Genomic DNA, 21,595 nt, shown 5'->3' on the forward strand with positions numbered 1-21,595 from the left:
GGGGGGGGGGGGGGGGTTCGTTGTCTTTGACAAAATGGTTCAAAACCGTAGTCTAAATCTAGCTGTGTTAGTAAAATCCTCATAGTCACAACAAATTAGTGAACCTTAGAGTCGTATGAAATTGTGGATGAAACCCTAGATTGATCAAAAACTACTCGAGTGAAGAGCTAGTAGAGCTCTAGCAAGTTTAGCATACTGATAGAAAGATAAAGAATAGTACTATCAAGTTAGGTAGATTGATTAGGAGAGTATCTTTGTTCATGGGCAGGAGATTATGTTAGAATCGCACAACAACGCACACACTCGATCTAGATGAACACAAAGAATAGGAGAGAGAAAATGCAAAGAGAACTCTGACTAAAAGGATTTGTATTGATGACGTCAGGTATGTATAGTAAGAGAGAATACAGAGAATACAGAAAAATACATTTTCAAAGCTCTGACAGAGGGATATATATATGGTTTAGCTTACTATATATAGCTTTACTAGATATAACCATTTACTATGTATAACTATCTATCATACCTACCTATATATGACTAAGTATAAATAAGCAACAGGCTCCATAACCTAACAATTCTCAGACTGATCCAGTCAACCAAGAATTTCATTCTCAAACGACCATGAACATCTTCACTGCACCATACCAATTAAGGTTTTGCACAACCTCAATATTTCAACATCAACACATTTTGTCAACATGTTTGTTGGATTCTTTGCACCCTTTATCTTCTCTAAACACATCACCATCTTCCACTAACCTGCGAGTGAAATGGTATCACATTCTGTGTTTTTTCTTTAAATGATAGACCGAGTTCCTTACCAATTGTATGACACTCTGACTATCTCTATAAAGAATTTTTTCGTGCTGCTTCATGTTCAATTCTTCCAGATAGTCAGTCATCCATATCGTCTCTGTTCCAACTTCAGCCATTACCATGTACTCAGCCTCAGTACAACGAATTTTTGAAGCCTGACATCCCATCATCCATGACTTGCTTTCACTTGGTTGTATCCTCCAAGTATAGGGCCTCATCAAAGGACTCTAGTTCCCTTTCATCAGAGTCAACAACAGATAGTGTAATGAAGGTACATACATATCTGGTACTCTGATAGCACTGGATGATCTTCTCAACAACGATTCAGGTGTCACTTGCTCCACTGCTGGTTCCTCTCCAACAGTCTTAGAAGTTTTTTGAGTATCTGCTGCCTTTAACATATCTGACGTTGTCTTCTCCTTAATGATGTTGAACGCCACGTATCTGGATAGCGTCAACCGGATCAGCCCTAACGCTTGTCATTCCTTGAGCTTCCACTGCTCTGTGGTCATGGTATCCGGCATAACTCCCAACAAGGGTTCGTGAAGATCTTTCTGGTACAGATAATCTTCAATCTGCATCTTCCAGAAACCAAAATCGGATCCATCGAATTTCTCAATTCCAATTTTTAAGCTTTCCATCTTCACAAATCGTGGTGAATTCCGCCTAGCTCTAATACCAGTTGTTAGGATCACACAACAACGTAGACCTCAATCTAGATGAACACAAAGAATAGGAGAGAGAAAATGCAAGGAGAACTCTGGTTAAAAGGATTTGTATTGATGACTTCAGGTATGTACAGCAAGAGAGAATACAAAAAATACATAAAAGTACATTTTCAAAGGTCGGACGGAGGGGATATATATATAGTTCAGCTTACTATATATAGCTATACAAAAAATACATAAAAGTACATTTTCAAAGGTCGGAGATATATATATATAGGAGCTTACTATATATAGCTTTACCCAGATATAACCATCTACTATATATAACTATCTACCATATATAGCTTTACTTTTTTAGACAATTTACTTTATATGTCATTTGCCATATATAGCTTTACTATGTATAACCGTTCACATAGCTATAAATAAGTAACAGGTTCCATAACTTAACGGGCGTGATAGTGGTCAACAATGGTATATCCCATGACGTGANGCATATCTTTACAAATGTGCACAAGGTTATGATATTATCTACATATCTCTCTTGTGGGGACAATGAACTCTCCATATTTTTCCATAATGCCATAATAGTATATATTGTCCACTTTGGGCATAAGCTAGTTTTAGTTTTGTTCAAAAGACGTACCACAGTTTTGTTCAAAAGACCTTGGTACGAAGATAGTTATCTTCATTTATATATCACGAATCTTTCCATTTTCTAGACAATGTGAGACCTTTGTTTATTTTCTAAACGGGCTTTCTCATTTTATATTAGAGAAAGGGCTTTCTACTTTTAAATTAGTTGTCTCTGAGTCTAAAAATTTGTTATATGTGCTATCAGTTAGCCCAACGATAGAAGGATGAGAGATTCTCATCAAGGAGACATTTAGATTTAGTTCTTGATCTCTAAAAAAATTTCTTCTTTTTCTGTGAAATCGAAATGCTGGAAATGTCATTTTGAGAATCAAAGTGGAGATAAGAGTCTTCTAAATCAACCAAGGCCCTTTATCACGAAAAGAAACCCATTTTTTTTACTAGTGAGCATCTCCGACAACCTCTTTGTTCCAAACTTGACGGATGATTATAAAGCTTTCAATTTTATCATATAATCATGTTCCACCCAACCTTGCATACGTGCTTTATCCAGGTAGACTATTACATTAATATTTTTCATTTTTTTAATGATCAAGCTGCATATTTTCAAACCTGAAAGAGGTGAGAGCCCACATTTGTATCCCCCAGCCAGCCTTTCGAGTAGGACAGGAAATGATTAGAAGTTATTCTCCCTAATCTAGAAACCCAGCAATTTGGACATCACTTTTGAGTGGCCAAGAAAGTTTTTCAGCTTGTCAAAAAGCTTCATATTTCTTGTTGGGCTATATTGTAGTTAGCTATTACAGTAAAGTTTTTAATATTTTAGGTCGTTGAAGCTGCATTGCTTTCACGAACACAGCGTTTGGAGCAGCGACTAATGAAAGTAGAACCTCGTGTGAGTATGGGAACATAGTGAGTATAAATATAAAAATTCGTTTTCTGTTTCTCCCATTTAGTCTTGTTTTTCCCCTAGAAAAGATCAGAGTAGAATAAACTTGATCAATCTGCCACCAGTTCGACCTGGATATGCTTATACAGAGTTGTGGCTACATGAAACAAATGGACAAATTTCTTAGACTAGGCGACAAACTTGAAGAAAAATTGAAGTTCTCAGTTGGGTTCAATTCCTTTGTGCATTCTTCTGGCCTTAGGATCCTTCTATGTTTCGAAAACAATATTATTGGGTATTAATTACAATGATAAGTTTTTTTTTTAATACGTATATTCCTCTAGAGAACCAAAAGAGATGGCCTAAGAGCAGTGGGTAGAGATTATCCCTCCCCTAGAACTAACAAAGGAAAGCTTTCGAATTGTTAATAATCATTAAAGGACTGTAATTTACAAAAGAATTTAGCATGATTTGTACACCACCAAGAGGCATTCTGTTGTAGCAAAAACAAAAATAATCAAAAGGAGAGAACTTATTTTCAAACACCTGGTTGTTCCTTTCCCTCCGAAAGCCCCGAGGAAGAGAGCGCGTTGCACAACGCCAAATGACTTTTCCCCTATCACCAACAAACCTTCCAAAACTCAACGCTAAATTCTTAAAATAAACCCTGGAACCCTTTATCCACAAAAAGGGGGCAGTGAAGGACGAAATGGTCTAGGGATTCTTCCTTCTGTAAACATACACAACAAACAGAGGGAAACATCACCCAATTTCGGCATTTCCTTTTGAAGTTTTTCGTGAGTATTCAAACTTCTGAGACAGCGACCTAAGGAAGACTTCGACCTTTTTTGGCATCTTAAATTTCCAAATTAAATTTCAATGGGGCAAAGATTCGTCTCCACATTGGTTGGCTTAAAATAAAGTTGACATTGCACTCTATCGCTCGTGGTATTTTTATTATAAAATTAAAGAATACAGGGACCACCACCACCAAAAAAAAACAGAAAAGGAGCGCCTCTAAAGAGAGAACATTTAATAACACCTAGAATAACTAACCTAAAACCAAAGAGAAACATGAAATATAGCAAGGGCCCCGCATTATTCGGGTTCCTTTCCAAATCTTTATATACTCTATCGTTCATCTCCCTCCAAAGATCCCGAAATAACACATACACCCCGACAAACCTCAAGAAACTCCTTGATCATCTCAAATAGGTCTCTGTGATGTGCAAAAGCCAAATGCCTCTAGAAAATAACTCCCAATGTCACTATTCCAAAGTAAATGATCCAGGTTTTCTCCCCTCTGACAAAGGATACAACAAAATACCAACAACGAAGACCACTTTCTTGAGAGCTGATCCAGAGTACTCACATGACCATAGATAATGTACCAGACAAAGAACTTCAACATTTTTGGAATCTTGATCGTTTAGAGGGCCGGAAAAACAGAATCTCTAGTGGGAAGATGGTCTAATAAGCAACAAAAGGAGCTGTAAGAGAACCCCCGATGAATTAGGACTCCAGATATGCACATCCCTTGTCCTATTCCTAAAAACTTCTCCTATCAAAGACAGGAAAAACATAGCATCTGTCATTTAGCTATCGGACAAAGGACGACATAACCCAAAAAAAAAAGAGAGGGAGCTTCCAGACCAATTTAAGATATCAGCTACAAAACGATTTTTCAAGGAGGAAAGGTGGTAAAGACGAGAAATCGTAGTGCAGAGAGGTCTATCCCCCACATACTGATCCTCCTAGAAATATGTTTCCTTCCCCTCAACCACAATGCAATGGACAAGATGAGAAAAAGAAGGGAGCTCAGAATAAGTATCCTTCCACAATAGCCATAAAGAACTAGACTCGAGGGGAAAATACCAAATCCATTTCACCAACCGGGCTTTGTTACAAGTCCTTCAATTCCCAAACTCAAGCCCTCCAATAATAAAATGATAAAATAATGATAAAATTACCAAACTTCAATTAATAATGTATTCGTGGAATATAAACATAAAGGATAAATGTTTCTTCCCTTTATTATGCCTGATCTTCCCACAGCTGTAGTGACAAAGGGAACCTTATTTAAAAAGAAAAAGAAAGAAAAAAAAGAAAACTTATTTATAAAGTTCGTCTGGCTTCAGGTTCAAGCTCTACTTGAGGTATTGCCCAACAAATTAACTGCAGATGTGTTGGAACAACTTCGCATCAGCAAGCAGACTTTGGTACAGCTTTTGGAACTTATTTTGGATAGAGTTATTTTATTTTGTTTTATTTTATTTATTCTTTCTTAAATTCAAAATATACCTCGCTCTGTTATGCAACAAAATGAGTAATTTTAATATGATCCCCTCTACCGCCAATTTGATTGCCAGGTAGAATTAGGTTCCAGGGCAGGGGCACTCAGACAAATGCTTCTTGATCTTCTGGAGGACCCGCAAGAAATACGACGCATCTGTATTATGGGAAGAAATTGCACGATTAATAAAGGAAATGATGATGTGGAGTGCTCTCTTCCTTTGGATAAGGAGATTGCTGATGGCAAGTTATACACTTTCAGCTGCTTCATTCACTATTTTCTTCAGCCTTGATTTCACTGTGCAACCCTTTTTGTGATATTTTATTAACTTTCTATCTGCAGACGAGGAAGAAGAAATAGAAATGCTGTTGGAAAATTATCTCCAGAGGTAAGTTTGATATTAGATAAGCCACATCCCACACTTACGGGGGAGCAGGCTACAAATTTTTCCATACATGTATTTTCATTTCAGTCTATAATATAATAAATAAATGTTAATGACTTATTTAATGATTTTTTATAAAACATGCACACGTGCGCATATATATATATATATATATATATATATATATATAATTTAATGTTAAACATATTATAAATGGTTATAATATATATGCTTCCTGTTATAGAAATCATAGTAACATGTGAAGGAACAAAGAACTTGCATACGTATGTTGGGAATCATAGTAAACCATTTTGCACAAAGTTCTCCCTATTATCCGTAATATGCGTTGGCAATATGTCTACGCTTGTTCAAATCCCTTAGAAGAAGGCAAGCACACTAATGAGCAACCACAGAATTAGTTAAAGGGAGAATTCCCCAGTTTTCCTTTTTCTCTCAAAGACACAGGAGAACTATAAATTGTGTGTGGGATAGTTCCACAAGTTAGAACTCTCCCAATTTATAGTACTATCCACCAACTAATCTCTACATATCAAGCGAGTTTTGGTTACTACAGGTCATGCTACCTAAATATAGTAAAAACACTTCCCTAACTTTAGGATCAAGTTCTTGACTTTGGTAATTTTAGGTCTACAGGTCATGCTACCTAAATATAGTAAAAACACTTCCCTAACTTTAGCATCAAGTTCTTGACTTTGGTAATTTTAGGTCCAACCCAAGTTTTCCTCCTATCCTTTAGGGATACTTTGACTTGGAAGCTTGCTCTCCACTTTCTTTCACTAAAGTTCGTCACTCCATTTTCATAGCATTTAGACTAATTTTTTTTGCCAAAAATCTGAGAAGAGAACGGTTTACCATCCATGTGTGAGCACTACCTTCGCAGTCCTTGTTGTGTGTGCGCTTGCCTGTGTATGCATATGTGCACCTTGGTGAGTGCGTGCTGCCTGTGAGCATGCCCGTGCTGTTAATAGTGTCCGACCCTCTCGCCAAGGCTTGCTTGTCCTGCCTGCTATGCCATCCTTGTGGACGTGGAATGTGCCTAACTTTGGAACCTTCTTTTTTACTGCCACTTGAAAAAAATGGTGGTCCATTGTCTTGATACCTGGAGACATTATTTGCTCGACATGAAGTTTGTTGTGGTGATGAACAATATAGCCAACACTCATTCAAAACCTATAAGGAGATAACCCCTAAACAGACAAGGTTGCAAGAGCTCCTCGAGGAGTTGGACTTCACGTGGTTGCACAAACCAAGAAGCCAGAACACGGTACTCGATGCTCGAAGCTGCCAAGAAGTAAGTACATATGTTGCAGCATTAACTTCCATTGACAAGTTTTCTTGACATGGTATGTCAACCAGCCAAAACCTTGGAAGAGATTCGGGAAGGCATTGTAATTAGCTATTGACTTGAGAATAAGCTGATCTGTACTAAGGGAGCCGACTTTCGGTCCCTAGTCAGGGGGACTGAGGAAGGAGTTGATGTGTAAGATGCATGATCCCGAGTGGACTAGTCACAGTATAACGGATGCAAGTCTTTCTATCACGACATATTTCTAGCCCAAGATGCATGAGGATCTGGACGCGTATGTAAAAACTTGTCTAGTGTGCCAACTAGTCAAGGTGGAAGGAAAAGAGGCTAGCTTGCTTAAACCTCTTTATATTCCATAGAAATTGTGGAAGATCGGTGTCCACAGACTTCATTGTTGGATTGGCTTCTATCTTCATAGGTTGAAAGGTTTGCTAAGTACGTAGTATTTATGGTAGCGCCACATGCATGTCCTACAGATGTACCTGCGGAGTTGTTTTTCAAGAAAAACTGAAGTTCTCCTTGAAAAATTACCATAGATTGATGAGCATCTCAAAAGAACCAACACATTGTTGGAAGAGTACACCATAGACACTATGCAATGACAAGTCAATGGAATTGGGGGAGCTTACTTGATGTGGGCCAATTCTATTATAACAAGTCCTCTATTAGTGGTCTAAATCCGCCAAAATTAACAACCAAGGAAAAACCTTCTTGTCCTTATGTGGTAATGAAATAGCACACTGGGGGGAGGTGCTTTACTACTCATAATTTCTCTTGTGACAAGCAAGAAATGGACTTAGCTTGAAACAACTTGGAAAAAGTTGCACATAGATTGAAGAAGTACGTGGATGAGGGAAGACAACCGTTGGAGTTTGTAGTGGGAGAACTCGTATTGCTAAATCTGACTCCCTAGATGTGGAAGAAGCTGAGGCAAGAATGTGCACAAAGGTTTGATGTTGAGATGCGATGGTCCTTTCAAAGTTGTCAAACGAGTAGGCAACGTGGCTTACCTTTTGAAATTACTTGAATGATTGAAGGTCCACCTAACATTTCACATGAGTTTCCTCGAGCCTTTTTCACAAGATTTGATTGACAGAAACCGAAGACAGACCAAGTGAGCCCCAGTTATTATCCAGAAACAATTTGAGCAAGAAGTCGCAAAAATCTTGGACCATTGAACAATGAGGATGAGCAAAAAGAATTGATGGACATATTACCTTATAAAATGGAAGGTGAGGGTGACCAAGAAGTTTCTTGAGGAAGAGAGGTGGCGTTATGGCAATTTGAAGACCATATACAACAGTACTGGTCGAGAAGAAATTCGACGAGGATGTTGAAGAGCTCTAGCCGAGGAGGTTTGTAAGACTCTCAGTATTAAGACATGCGACTGGGCTCGATAGATTTACATAAGCCAGTAGCATGGTATGTGGGGCAGCACACTAGAGAGCAAACATTAGGCCAAGACCGTAAAAAGACAGTATGAGAGTAGGTACATACCTTGGGGTGGCGCTTGTGGGTGGTCAGAATCCCCATGACCACGAGGATGGCATAACATGGATGACAAGCAGGCACCAACAGGAGGGTAGGATGCTTGTGATAGTTGGGGCATGTGTCTTCCAGGGCGGGTGCATGCACAAGGGCGATGTGTAGGCGTTCATGACTCTCAGATTATTGGATGGATATTAGTCAAAGTGCCAAGGAAATGGAGTGAGGAACTCGAGTGAAAGCACTTGGAATAGAGAGCAAGCTTCCAAGTTAAAATATCCTTATAGAATAGGATAAACTTGGACTTAGCAAAGTCATAAGCTTGATGCTAAATTTTAGGGGAGTGAGTTTCTATTTAGGTAGTATGACGTTGTAGTCACCAAAGCTCCCTCGAAATCTGGAGATATAGTTGGTGGATTCTACTATAAATTGGGAAAGCTCCAACTCGTGGAAGCATCCCACTCACCTAACAGTTCTCGTGTAGTAATCTTTGAAAAAAAAAAAAAAAAAAGAAAAACTTGAAAAAATATAGGTGAGTTTTTACTCTATGACTTCCCTCTTGTATGATTTACAAGAAAAACCTTGAGTTTGTCCTTTCTTGTGATGCCTTGAATCGTGGGGATAATAACCTTGAGGACGTCTAATTAGATATGTCATATTTCATACAATCGATGTTGAGCCAAGGAAGAAACGGTTATCTTTCTCTCTATGTCGTCTGTGAATTTCCAATGTATCTTTTGAACTTTTTGCCAAGCATAAATATTGAATGGTTCTCCACCCTTCTGCCCAAGGTATTAGGACATTGCATCTTTGGTCATACTTAAGGCTATCACCTTTAGTTTTTCCCATTCATTCATCTGGTTGACTGAAAAACATCTCTTCAGTTCAGAAGTCTATCTGTCTTGATCTGTACCTCCAAATATTAGTAACGGGTAAGTTCAACTTTCTCACATTCAATTCTCAATATCTTCCTCCATCACACACTAATGCAGTGGACTCACTTATCTGTGCTCCACCCTTTCGTTGTTTTGCTCTTGACCTTACTTTAGACCATTTATCATTCTCGTAGTATTAAGATGCTCTCACAACATATGATTAATCTGTTTTATTCCATCCACCTACATTGTAATGTTCGTTCCTATGATAAATGTTTTGGAGTTGCTCTTGCATCAATCAATATATGAAACTTCTCTGCATATCCTACGCCACACTTCCATTCATGATTTAACAACCTCTAGACGGCTATCCATCTTTCTTCCTCTAGACACGCCCTTGGAACGAATGCATTGATACCACTTTCTATAGTCCTTGGTAATCAATCATAACAAATTGAAGCGACGAAGGGCCTCCGTGGATCATGGCAGTTTAAATCTAAAGAGCTTCTCCTTTGAAAAATTATATGTTGAATTGGATATCCTAAATGAATTGTAGTAACTACTACTGTGTCACTGCATTGGCATTGTGATTTATTTGACTTACTAATTTGGTTATACTCATGAACACTTGATTTTTAATGAGTTTAGCGATCTACATAGGTAAGAAGTCTTGTTTATTACGTAGTTAGCACTAAAGTTCAAGGACTAAATGGATGCAAAATTAAAAGTGCAAGAACTAAATCATTATGAACTAAAGCAATAGAATCTTCCATTTTTGCAAGAACTTGAAACCCTTCAAACTAATTGTTGTAGTTTGGTACAAACTTATGAAACTCTTCAAACTAATTGACGTAATTTTATCTGTCTGCATCTGCAGATGCGAATCTTGTCATGGTCAGGCGGAAAGGCTTCTGGATTCTGCAAAAGAAATGGAAGATTCTATTGCCGTCAATTTGAGGTCTGAACTGCCTTACATTTTCCTGTTAAATGGTTTCTTCTGCTTGCAAGTTCATATTGTTTAATTTCCTTTTTGTTTGAGGTTTTATAATATTTTCCTTTTGTGGATGTTTCTGCTCTAGTTTTGAGGGATTTGTGTTTCTAGTCACATTTTAGAATAATAGGGTTGATAGAACATGCATCTCAAAAGCCTGACAGTAATATATAGATCCCATAGCTTAATTGTCACAACTTCCATATGTTATTTTATCTATAAAAAAATAGATTTAATCTTTTTTGTGGTTAATCAAATTCCCACTTCCTGTACCAAGTAGGGGAGCAGAAGATACCTTTAAGGAATAATTCTTCATTTTTCTGTTTTTCCCCTCTCAAAGTTTGTCAAGTATGTTTCAGCCTCGTAATTATTTGTTTTTTCTTCTTCTAATTAGCTCGCGGCGACTAGAGGTTAGCAGAGTAGAATTGCTTCTCCAAGTTGGGACATTTTGTGTGGCTGTTGGCGCTCTGGTCGCAGGTATGCCCTTTAAGAGATATCTTGCATATTCGAATTAGGAGTATTGAGCTGAAGTGATCTAAATCATATTCTCATTTACCATTAAGGTAACTTTATATGCTGAGAATAAAAACAGTGTATGAAAGCAAAGATCAAACCTAACCTAAGCAACTTAACTGATAGAAGCCACATAAGGCATGAAGGAAATTACAATTGCAGCCGGAAGAAAATAGGGTGACAGTTGCATTTACCTACAAAATACTCAAGTAATCTACCAGAACTTTTAAAACTAAGATGTAAAAGAGAAACAAAAAAATCCTTCTGCAAAAATGGAAAAATACACATGGCAGATAGCCTAACAACAAGAGGCAACCAAACTAACTATACTGAAAAAAAGCTTCAATTTTGGCAGTAGCCTAAGAGTAAAGGAACAAAACTAAACAGATAAACTTAAAAAAAAGCACCCATACAAGATAAATGCCAGTGTCACAGTCACATCCTCATGGAGAGAAAGTAGGTCGTAGGTTGTGACCCTCAGTTGGCGCTCATCTGGCCGTGTGAGGGCTAAGATTGAGAAATGTCATGATGCAATCGAGGACGGTGCATCATTCAAAACATCAAGAGTGTACATTGAAGCTAAGTCAAGACATATGCAAAGTTTGAGAGAACGAGGCGACACAAGTGTCGAAAACAAGCTCGAAGAGGGCTAAGTAGAGCCCCGGGCCATAACCTCAGAAGTTGGGGTTTCGATATGAGTTTCAACATGCAGCTCGAGAATTAAGTCCGTTGATATGGAAGGTGAAAGCTCACCAAAATTGGTGTCAATCGAATACTTGCCGGACTATGCACGAGGCCGTATGTTTGCTTGCCAAAATGACGTCTACTCAAGAAGGAACAGAAATGCCTCAAAATGTACTATAGGGGGAGTCATAGTGTTCACTCTCCACCACCCCTGGGCCTCTGGCCTAAGCGAGCTACCCTGTGGCACGTATGTATGTCATAGCATGGGTGAGTGTCTCGGGCAGCTTCCTTTGAAAAGGGTTGCACGGGTGTGTCGGTATTGTGCCCCAACCCATGTGTCGGAGGTTGGATTAGGCACCTGCTATCTGGAACGTGTGCCTGTAAATGGTTTAGCATGGACACAGTAGAGTTCAATGCTCGAGAGAACCCGAATGGATGGATGTTCGGGATGTACCGTCGAGATGATCCACATATGGGTCAGTTCCCAATGGATGTGTCTGAGCAAGCCAAGATGGCGAGGTGTCTCGAGAACTGGGATGACATCAGATGCATGGGTCGTGTTGTTGGGAACTAAGAGGACGATGAGATGTAATGTTGCTATGTCACAGACGATTGAACATGCACGCGTAGGCGGCGTGTATGGCCAAACAAGCTTAGATTCTGCACAAGTGATGTTCGGTTGGCAAAGATAAATCTCCGCCTAAGGTCCGACGAAGCCATGTGAAAAATGTGAATGGGGCTTGAGTCCCCCTTAAGACTTGTCACGAGCATGTCAAGATCACGATGCTGCACGGTTGAAAGTACACCGTTCCATTACAAAAATCCTTGAAAGTAATGAAAATTGATGACCAAATAAAAATGTGATATACAGGAATGAAACCTTTTCTCAATCTCTCAAAATCTTTAAAAATCCTACGGTTTCTCTCTATGGAAAGGCTTCTAAAAAAGTCCTATTGTTTCTCTCTATGGAAAGGCTTCTAAGAGTTGCAAAAAGAAAGCCAGCCTGCTAAATGGCGGATTTCCAAAGACCTCCATCTGAACCCGAACCCTAATGAGACGGCCTTTTGTACAAGCAATGATAAAAAAAGTTGGTCTTCCTAGGATTGCCTCCTAAAACCTACCCTAATCTAGCAAAAAGGGTAAGAGGAATATAGCAAAAGAATCAAACTTTGTTAGCTGCAGTTTATTCCTATAACAGAACCCAAGTATCTTCGATCCCGATTCAACCAAGATTTTCTTTTTCTAATTGAGGCTGGGCTGAGTCACTTGTAAATTTTGAGTATGAAAATGCAGTCGAGCTGCTTCTGTAATAAGCAGTAAATAAAGAAAAGAGAAGTAACATGTTGCATGGATAACTTCAACAAAAGAATTTATTCCCCTATATGCTTCTAGCCGGAATTTTATTCAATACAGGAGCATATAGGTTGGTTCGGATCAATATGAAATTATTACCCCACGCCCTTTTCACCCTGGTTGATCATAGGGCATAATTAGTCGATGCAATTTTAAAAAAAGAATGGCTTATTCCTCCGTCTCATAGATTTCATAATTATAGGAATTTATTCTATAAGCAATATGAGACTCAATGAAGCTATTTCACAAATGATCTCTCTTTTTTTTCTTGGCGGGAACAAATTACCTTTAGCCATTGTTTTTCACGTCCACTTTGCAGGAATATTCGGCATGAACTTACGATCGTACCTCGAAGAACACGTGGTACATTCTCTAAAAGCCAATTTATAAAACAATGTTCAAATTCATGCAACATCGTCAATTGTTTCTATTTTGTATGTGTTGTAAATTTGATGCACTTGACATGATGCATGCAGTTTGCCTTCTGGTTAACAACAGCTGGGATAATTGTTGGCGCTGTTGTGGCATTCTTTCTCATGTATTCGTATCTCAGAGATAGGAGAATCCTGTAGCTAAATACTTCTTCAGGTATCATTTTCCCACTAATTTTTCATACTCATCACAAATCTCTTTTATTCATTCATTTACCATACTATAAATATGAAAGTTTGTAGGGTATAATAGAATTTAAGCTTTTAATCAGATTACATATTTGGGTATTAAACAACAAAATATATTCATCTAATCTCATAAGTTTGCACAGGTTTATTCAACATTCAATATTGGAGGGGCTGTTATATCCCACCGATGGGAAACCAAATTGTTAAGGGTATGGCCATATATCCATTATGTGTATCATATGAATATTCATTTTTCTCATATAATATGATATGGTGGCAGCTACATTTATTAGGCTATAGTCCAATTGGTACCATACCCATACTGATTCAGTTTGGTTTATGAAACAAAAGGAGGAGAAATCTTTGAATCTGCCTCCTAACCTGGATGCTCATCCTGAGTTTGAAATCAATTGAAATGGGGAGAGGGTGGAGTTCCATTCATCGTATTGTTTCATAGTTGGAGATTGAAATATCGACCCTTAAGATGGTAATTAATGTCTTATTCACTTAGGTATGCTCGGTTGGCCTTCAACATTCATTTTGAAATGATAAAACTAATCCACATTCGAAAATCTTTAATATCTATATTTTTAAATTTGTTTAATGTATTGGATTGAACTGCAGTGAGATCTCTTTGTTTTTATGCTTTAGTTTAGAAAATAATTAAGTGAATGTAATATATATTTGTATCACTCAAAATTAATTGAAACATTTCTCTTAAATCAACCAAGATCGGATATAGCTTGTTTTCCGCAAAATCTATTTCAGTAGAGCGTATGATGTCGAGGCTCAAGGTAGAGCACTCAATGGGCTAGGGTGGCCCCATTTCACCTTACCAACTCCAAAGAAACTCCGAATACAGGCCTAGATCATTTGCATAGACAAACTTTTGTGGTGCTGAGGTCCAAAGTCTGAGGGAAACAGCCGTCCCTAAGCAATCACTTAGTGGAAAAGGAAGTGATCAAGCGATGACAACCAAGAGGTAGATGATTTATTCTTTTGTCTTGGTGGTATGAATTATCATGAATTAAGGGATGATTTAGTATTTAAAGTTATATTTGTCATGAGGGTTGGTATATATAAAGTCAAACATCTGGCAAAGTTGATACTTAATCAATTCAGACAATTATTTTAGTAAGTCAATAAGTAAAATAATTGTTCTAAAAAGAAGTAAAAATAGTTAAATAAAAAAATTGTTATATAACTTATTAAAAAAATATATCAAGAAAGGTAGTTTTAAGTTTTTTCTTTTTTTTTTTTGGTTCCATCAAGCCAAGTCTTTAGGGCAATGTGTGTACTTGACATTTATTGTCAAAATAAAATAAAAATAGATATTTAAATAAATTATTATTGATTTATTATAATTAATTAAATTAATTATATTTATGAAATGTATATTATTTATTAAATGATTAAACTAAATGGTAAAATGAGAAATTTCTAAGGTCGTGATGGTTTGTAAAAGACTTTTCTCATTCAAACCAGCGCCCTTAAGAAAGATTAAAGAAGATATCGTCCCTAAGATTATTGCATATATAAAATATGAGAGTTGCTATTGCAAACTCAAAAGAACCTCGCTTAAACTTTAATACTCAATCCACGACAAAAGAGAAAGTCAAGTTTGAAAGATTTGTGAAAAGAATTAAATTGACAACTTGAATACGAGTCGACAACCTTGCCTTCCTCCTTCAACAAATGATCGACTGTCAATGAAATTTTACTATTTTCTTTTATTGCTTTCCTTTACAAACTATGCTTTGAAGAATTAAAACTCTACGGTTAGTCAATACCGATACACACATATACCAATAACCAAAATTCTAGTTTTTGNTAAGAACCATAATTCCAACAGTCGTGATTAATATTGACATAATACAAGTAAGTGGATCGATCAAGTAGCCCAACTCTAAAGAAAAAGCATTATTGATAGTCCAAGACCATACATATTGATAGATATAACTACTATTTATTTGATCAATAGATAGATAAACTGAAAAAATCATAACTATACTTAACAATAAAATACTCGGAAAAGACCACATACGTCGAAGGTTTTTGGTTGCGGTCGGAAAAAGTAGAAGTCCCACTCCTATTAAGATAGGAATTGGAAGTGAGATGAAAGGTATGATCCATGAATATTGATACGTATATTCCATAAAAAAAGTATATTTAATTCCTAATTAATTTTTCTGATTCACCAGCTCTTATCTCTTTTCAAAAGGATCAGTTAATAAAAAATTTGAATATCCAAAACTGAAATCGAATTTTCTTTTTCTAGTCTTAATTATTCTTAATTTTTTTGCCAAATACTGAAAATATTTCAAGTCAGGAAGTTAGAATTGTTCAAATAAGATGATCCACTGAAACTATTAATGAACACACCTATTTATTTTAAGTAAAATTTTTTGACAATATAGAAACTGCAAATTTTCTTTATTATTATTATTTTTATTTAGTATGCATTACAAAAATTTTCCGCTATAGAGCAGGAAGGAATAATTAGACGAAAAACACTATTTAATTTTGGTATCAATCATAAAAAAAGCCAGTCTACAAGTGGATCCAGTAAAATTTGGATTACACCAAAAAAAAAAAACCTTCTGCTTCAGGATAGGTCGATAGAATTTGGATTACACAATATTTTTCTTTAATATTTCATCCATTTGAATTGTGAGTGCCCAAACTATGATGGAATGCGAGAGGAGAGAAAAGGAGGAGGAAGAGTAGGAAGAATATGATGGTTTTGAAGTTATAACATGGGAAAGAAAGTGATGGTTTTTCAAAATGATTGTTGTAGACAATTGCTGTAATACACTAGCCACCTCCTGTAAAACAAATAATTGTTCCCTATTCTCCTATATATGTCCCAATCTACTAGGTACCTCAAATAATTCATTGTCAAACAATGTTTTTCCATATCACCCCTCCCACAACATATTCATAATAATTGAAGGCTCTAACTCTATGGCATCGACCTTTCGGCATATCACTGGGTAAGGTAAACGAGGTCCCTCTCCCTAAGTGAACCATTCGGTAGACAAAGTTTGATCTTTCACAAAAGTATGTCAGTCCATGGAGAGTAACTTCGGAATGTAATGCGTGAACATCCTGAACAAAAAAAAAAAGATTCATTATCTCCAAAGGGGAGTGAAAGATTCCTTTCGACATTGTACTCGATATTGGCTTGAGGTTCAATTCAATCTATGGCCTAGTCTCAAAAATAGGCATCTAGCAGTAGGTATGCATGAGAGACATGATTGACATTCTATATCACTATAAACGGTTTCAAAGTTGATGGATACTAATAAGCACGAACACTTTAGTTTGGCTAGTATGTCCATGTCCAACTATGTTAGACCCTTAAACACTCTAATACTCGTTGAACACATTTCACACCTATTAACATAATATATGGGTTAGACACTAATTATACGAAGTTAATGTAGGTCCAACATTTTAGACACGTCGAATATTTAACTTTAAATAAATTTTTGAGAAGGAAATAGATTAAAATCATTTCTGAATCAAATAAATGCATAAAACTTGTTAACTTTAAAAATGATATATATTTTATAGTTTAACAAACATGTCCTTATTGAGTCAGTGTCCTAGGTTTAAAAAAATGGGGTGTCACCACGTCCATGTCATGTCATATCATATGTGTGCCTCTTAAGACTGGAAATTGCATCAAGATACTTTATCATTAAGCAAGGATTGATGCATATTTTCGCCAGGCAGAGAGGGACTAACAGTCATCTTGGTGTCTCAAATAGTCAAGAAAAAGAACATTGTGGGCTATATTTGAGTAAGCAAGGTGACGCTAAGTTCAAGAAAGTCTTAGCCTTACAGCCTAAAGTAGAGGTAGGACTAAAGTCGGAGATCTTGGCATGGAGAAGAGGTGAGACAACTCGAGACACAAAGAGAAGACAAGGGCCATTCAAGCTCCATGGAAGTTGTCATTATAAGCTTAAGATTAAACCATCTAAAAGCAAAGAGAGCTTGGTTAATTTGGGTGCCATCCAACATGCAAGATAAGTGGGCTTGGTTTTGTGGAGAAAGAACTTACCCAGTTCAACTAGTTTGAAACTGTTTTGTTGATTATTGAGGCAGTAGAATTCTTATTACTAACTATGCGAGAAGAAATTGCAGAATACTGAAAAAGGTAGGACCATGACACCCATCACCCCATAACTTAGGTCGAGTACTCTGTATGTATTCCTTGATCAAACTTTGTTATAGAAATTTTCTAATATGTCCACTACAAATGTTTCTGATGGGGCAAAATGGTGTAGCCTAACTAGCCTCAAGGTGAAGTCTCCAAGAATCTGAATCGTTTCTTTATTATCATCCAAATGTTATTGATCACAAGAGAGAAACACTCTATTTATAGCACATTTACAACAAACCAAGCATTTAAATAGTTGAAAAGAAACTAAACGACAAGACCAAGGATTACCTCAACTACTATGGTAATTCCTTTTTATAACATCAGAGACAGCAACAGGGTTGGCTCTCCTAATCTGCTTATCCTTATCTATTTATGTTTTCTCTATTACGCCTACGAAAGGATAATACTCGGATTCTCTAACTTATAGTTGTGATCTTACGAGATCAAAAGATCATCCTAACAATACATGAGATGAGAATTTCAATTGGAGTTTAAATATGTAATAAGAGAAAAAAAACCCATCTGTGAGCTTGCAAAAAATTGATGCATTTTCATTACAGGATTAACATGAAAATACAGTAAGCATTACCTGTTGAGTCAGCAAAACGAGTTACGAAAATTCTTCAACCAGAGGTTCATAGAACATTTTGTATGCTTCCATGACTTCAAGGTACCACATTGCCTCTCGACCAGGAAACATTGATAGATCAACAATCTTGTGCACCTGATGCAAACATAAAATCACAAAACTAACTAACATCAGTTCTTGTTGATGGTAGATATCAAAACTCTATGCTATTAAGTAACTTTAAGTTACGAACACTGTCTTTCCTCCTCGGTATTAGACATGGTAAGGAATTTAGTGTTATCTACAAAAGTTGGCTGTTGTCATGTTATGGGGACAACAAAGCCCTATGAGAGTTAATCTCCAGCGCATGGGACACTAAATGCCAATGCAACAAAACATCACACCTACATGTTGAACACCAGCAAATGAAGGTGTAGTACAAAGAAAATGATGGAAAGAGAGGCAAAGACAGCTAAAATGTAGAACTTATTTGGATAAAACTTGCTTGAAATTAAGAGAAGCCAACCATCTCAAAGATAGCAATAGAAATTTAATCGAATGCTAAAAGAATCATCTGAAAATACTGAATTATCCACCAACATGTTTCTATGGCTGTTGGCTTATCTACTACACCCATGAACATAGGAAAAAGCTTAACAACTCGCACCACCTGGAGAATATAGGAAACCAATCAACAAGCTTTACAAAAGGTAGAAACCTACAAAAATTAGCTGATGCACCCAGAAAGACCACATATAATGTCCATAAAGTNTTTTTTTTTTTTTTTTTTTTTTTTTTTTTTTTTTTTTTTTTTTTTTTTTTTTTTGGAGGGTAACAGAGGTTCATTGATTGAATGAGATTTATAAAAGGGGAGGGTGGTCGTTCCCAACGACCAAAGGTGGATTACGAAAAAGTCTCCACCAGGTAATAAGAGACATTAGGCTGTAATCTTAAATGGCTGCATACATCTTAAAAAGAATCGATTCAATAAATTTCTCGAAAGTAGTGGAATCATCATGTTACAGTGTCTTCAAAAATGCAGTTTAATAATCCAAAAACCAAGCATCAACCTCTTATTATGCATTCGAAAACTTTTCGATAAAAAACAAAAACCATTCATTGATATGATGAAGTAGGTAATACAGAAGAAGATTCTATCAGACAATAATTACAAAACAGCACTTCAATTGATTCACGATGGTAGATAAGCTATAATTACAAGAGGGAGGAAACGAGTTGCTTCAAGTAATAGCTAAAAAGAGAGGTGGCTTCTATAAAATAGTTGATATTACGACTCTTATTTGTAATGATACGACCATTGTGCTCAAACCAAAGATACAATATGAAAGTTCGAACATGATTAACCTAAATGATCCGCTTGTCCTTTTTGAATGAATGACTCAAAAGTAATAAAGAAATGAGGGTGAAGATATCCCCGGCATTGCGGCCAAGCCAATTCATTTCAGATCGGATTACGCTTTGAGGTGTAGCACCAAGTTAAGACAAACCAAGTCTTCGTCACAACACAAATGGAATTCAAAGGAGAGAAATAGAATAGAAACCAAGACGCGGTGCTCTATGGTCCTTGTTTTAGCCTGGTAATCAAAGTAGGCATTTATCAAAAGGATCTCTTCTATGTTCTATGAGAATCTTCTATAGATATAACTTGTCTAGTATTCTAATTTTTATAGATTCATTTCATTACGTCGTTTTCAGGCACTAGTTTCATTTTCGAGGATACGAAAGCCCGATTTCAGAAGTGCTTTCTTTACTGAATAAGCCCGCACCCGGCAAAGGTATCTTGTAAAGACTTTGTAGATAAAAATAAAACTGAAAGCCAAGAATCTTCAACTAAGGAAATACATTACGATGAAGGGAACTACAAGAGCAAATACAATATGATTTAGTAAATAAAACATTAAACTCAAAAGAAATCGTTAGAATCACAGCGATCTCATCACAACAAAATTGGTAGATTGATGATATTCGAGTCAATTTTTCAGTACTTCATTTTCTCTTAAGAAGAAAACATTGAAATCTTCTCTATATATCAAGCACAGGACGATCATCAAGGAAAAAAGGCAAGAGAGAGCGGAGGAAACAAAAAGGAATAGAGGATGAAGTCTCGATCTCACCGCAATAATGGACGGTTCATTCGTCCGGACGACATAAGCGCCAACAACCATCACATACATTCCTGTACAAAACGAACAAAGAAAGCGAGAGAAACCAAATCAAAAGGCAGCAGAAATAAAAGAAAAGAAAAAGAAAGAGAGAACGGAAAGTAGGAGGTCAAGTACCGAGGCTCCAAGGGCGTTGGCGGAAGTCGCCAGAAAGAGAGAGCTCGACGGTGCCGGTTCCGTCGTCGAGAATCAGCTTACCATTATCTCTGTCGACGAAGACCAAAATCCCCTGCAGGGAGAGCTCTGATTAAAGAGAAGGATCGAGAGAGAGAGAGAGAGAGTAAGAGAAGGGAAGAATGTGGAAGAGAGGACCTGAAGCCAGGCGCGTTGGAAGAGAATGCCGCCGAGTGTGGCGGCGTTGTTGGACGGAGCTTGGCGGGCGTCGTTGAGCTGCCTGCACAGAAGCTTCAACGCTGCTAAGCTATAATCCATTTCTCCGCTTCTTTCTTTCGCTCTCTTCACTTCCAGGTTTTGCCGCCTGGTTTTCAACCGAACCGAACCGGAAGCTAAGTGNTTTTTTTTTTTTTTTTTTTTTTTTTTTTTTTTTTTTTTTTTAAGTTTTATATATAAATAATATATTTGGTTATTTATAAAATAATTATTAACTTTTTATTTTTACTTGTAATATTCATTCTATATTTCTCAAAGTTGAATATATGAATAATAACAGCGGAATTTATTCTAAATAATACTTAAAAAATTTATAGTATATGAATAAGGTCAGATGCTTTATCTTAATAATACTAATTAATATAACTCGTTCCATACCAAACGGGACAAAGAATATAATCATACAAGCTGAAATTCACTCATTTCCACATAGGGTATGTCATATACGGTATGCTTGATATAATTATGAATGTTATGCTATGTTATGTATAGTATGTGATGTCTGATTTTGTCATGTTATGTATGATATAGGTTATACTATGTTAATGATGATGCATGATGAGTATTATGCATACATAACTCAGATGTGTGTTATGACATGAATGAAAGGAAGAACGAAATGATTCTTATTATATGCTGTGATTTTAAGCTAGGGCGACTTCTTGCATGTACGTATGTCATGTGCATCGAGATATTTTTCCATTATGTTAGTATGGACGTGTACCTTTGATATCTAGGTTTGTCATAATATCATGCATGTCTTTCCCTCTATAGTATACGTATACGAGCT

The 21,595-nt window shown here is 36.7% G+C and overlaps 2 protein-coding genes across 6 annotated transcripts in view; one reads left to right on the top strand and one right to left on the bottom strand.

Moving 5' to 3' along the window:
• Positions 1–14,119, top strand: part of LOC111783065 (magnesium transporter MRS2-11, chloroplastic-like) — an 18,189-nt gene extending 4,070 nt beyond the window's left edge. Inside the window, exons 6-15 of one of the 3 annotated variants that reach the window (XR_002813272.1) lie at positions 2,908–2,976; positions 5,109–5,189; positions 5,340–5,505; positions 5,606–5,651; positions 10,213–10,293; positions 10,721–10,803; positions 13,196–13,239; positions 13,353–13,464; positions 13,640–13,705; positions 13,777–14,119. Coding sequence is in view for 1 of the 3 variants with exons in the window: in XM_023663941.1 (XP_023519709.1) it covers positions 2,908–2,976; positions 5,109–5,189; positions 5,340–5,505; positions 5,606–5,651; positions 10,213–10,293; positions 10,721–10,803; positions 13,196–13,239; positions 13,353–13,448 (666 nt within the window). In the remaining 2 variants the exon portion in view is untranslated. Of the gene's footprint in view, positions 1–2,907; positions 2,977–5,108; positions 5,190–5,339; positions 5,506–5,605; positions 5,652–10,212; positions 10,294–10,720; positions 10,804–13,195; positions 13,240–13,352; positions 13,465–13,639 lie in introns of all 3 variants that reach the window. The other 2 variants (XR_002813273.1, XM_023663941.1) reach the window with 2 other exon arrangements.
• Positions 14,120–16,220: 2,101 nt separating this feature from the next.
• Positions 16,221–20,882, bottom strand: LOC111782580. 3 transcript variants are annotated; one of them, XM_023663352.1, is made up of 5 exons: positions 20,728–20,882; positions 20,533–20,644; positions 20,368–20,429; positions 18,254–18,388; positions 16,221–16,604 (listed from the first exon to the last, which is right to left on the bottom strand). In XM_023663352.1, the coding sequence occupies exons 1-4, from the start codon at positions 20,845–20,847 to the stop codon at positions 18,275–18,277; spliced, it is 408 nt and encodes a 135-aa protein (XP_023519120.1). In that variant the 5' UTR covers positions 20,848–20,882; the 3' UTR covers positions 16,221–16,604; positions 18,254–18,274. The 3 variants fall into 3 exon arrangements, with proteins under 3 accessions (XP_023519120.1, XP_023519122.1, XP_023519121.1); XM_023663354.1 differs by lacking the exon at positions 16,221–16,604 and adding an exon at positions 18,833–18,902 and having other exon boundaries at positions 18,270–18,388; XM_023663353.1 differs by lacking the exons at positions 16,221–16,604; positions 18,254–18,388 and adding exons at positions 18,395–18,636; positions 18,833–18,902.
• Positions 20,883–21,595: the final 713 nt, after the last annotated feature.

Source organism: Cucurbita pepo, chromosome LG20 (genome assembly GCF_002806865.2).
Source record: "Cucurbita pepo subsp. pepo cultivar mu-cu-16 chromosome LG20, ASM280686v2, whole genome shotgun sequence".
Lineage (NCBI taxonomy): Eukaryota > Viridiplantae > Streptophyta > Magnoliopsida > Cucurbitales > Cucurbitaceae > Cucurbita > Cucurbita pepo.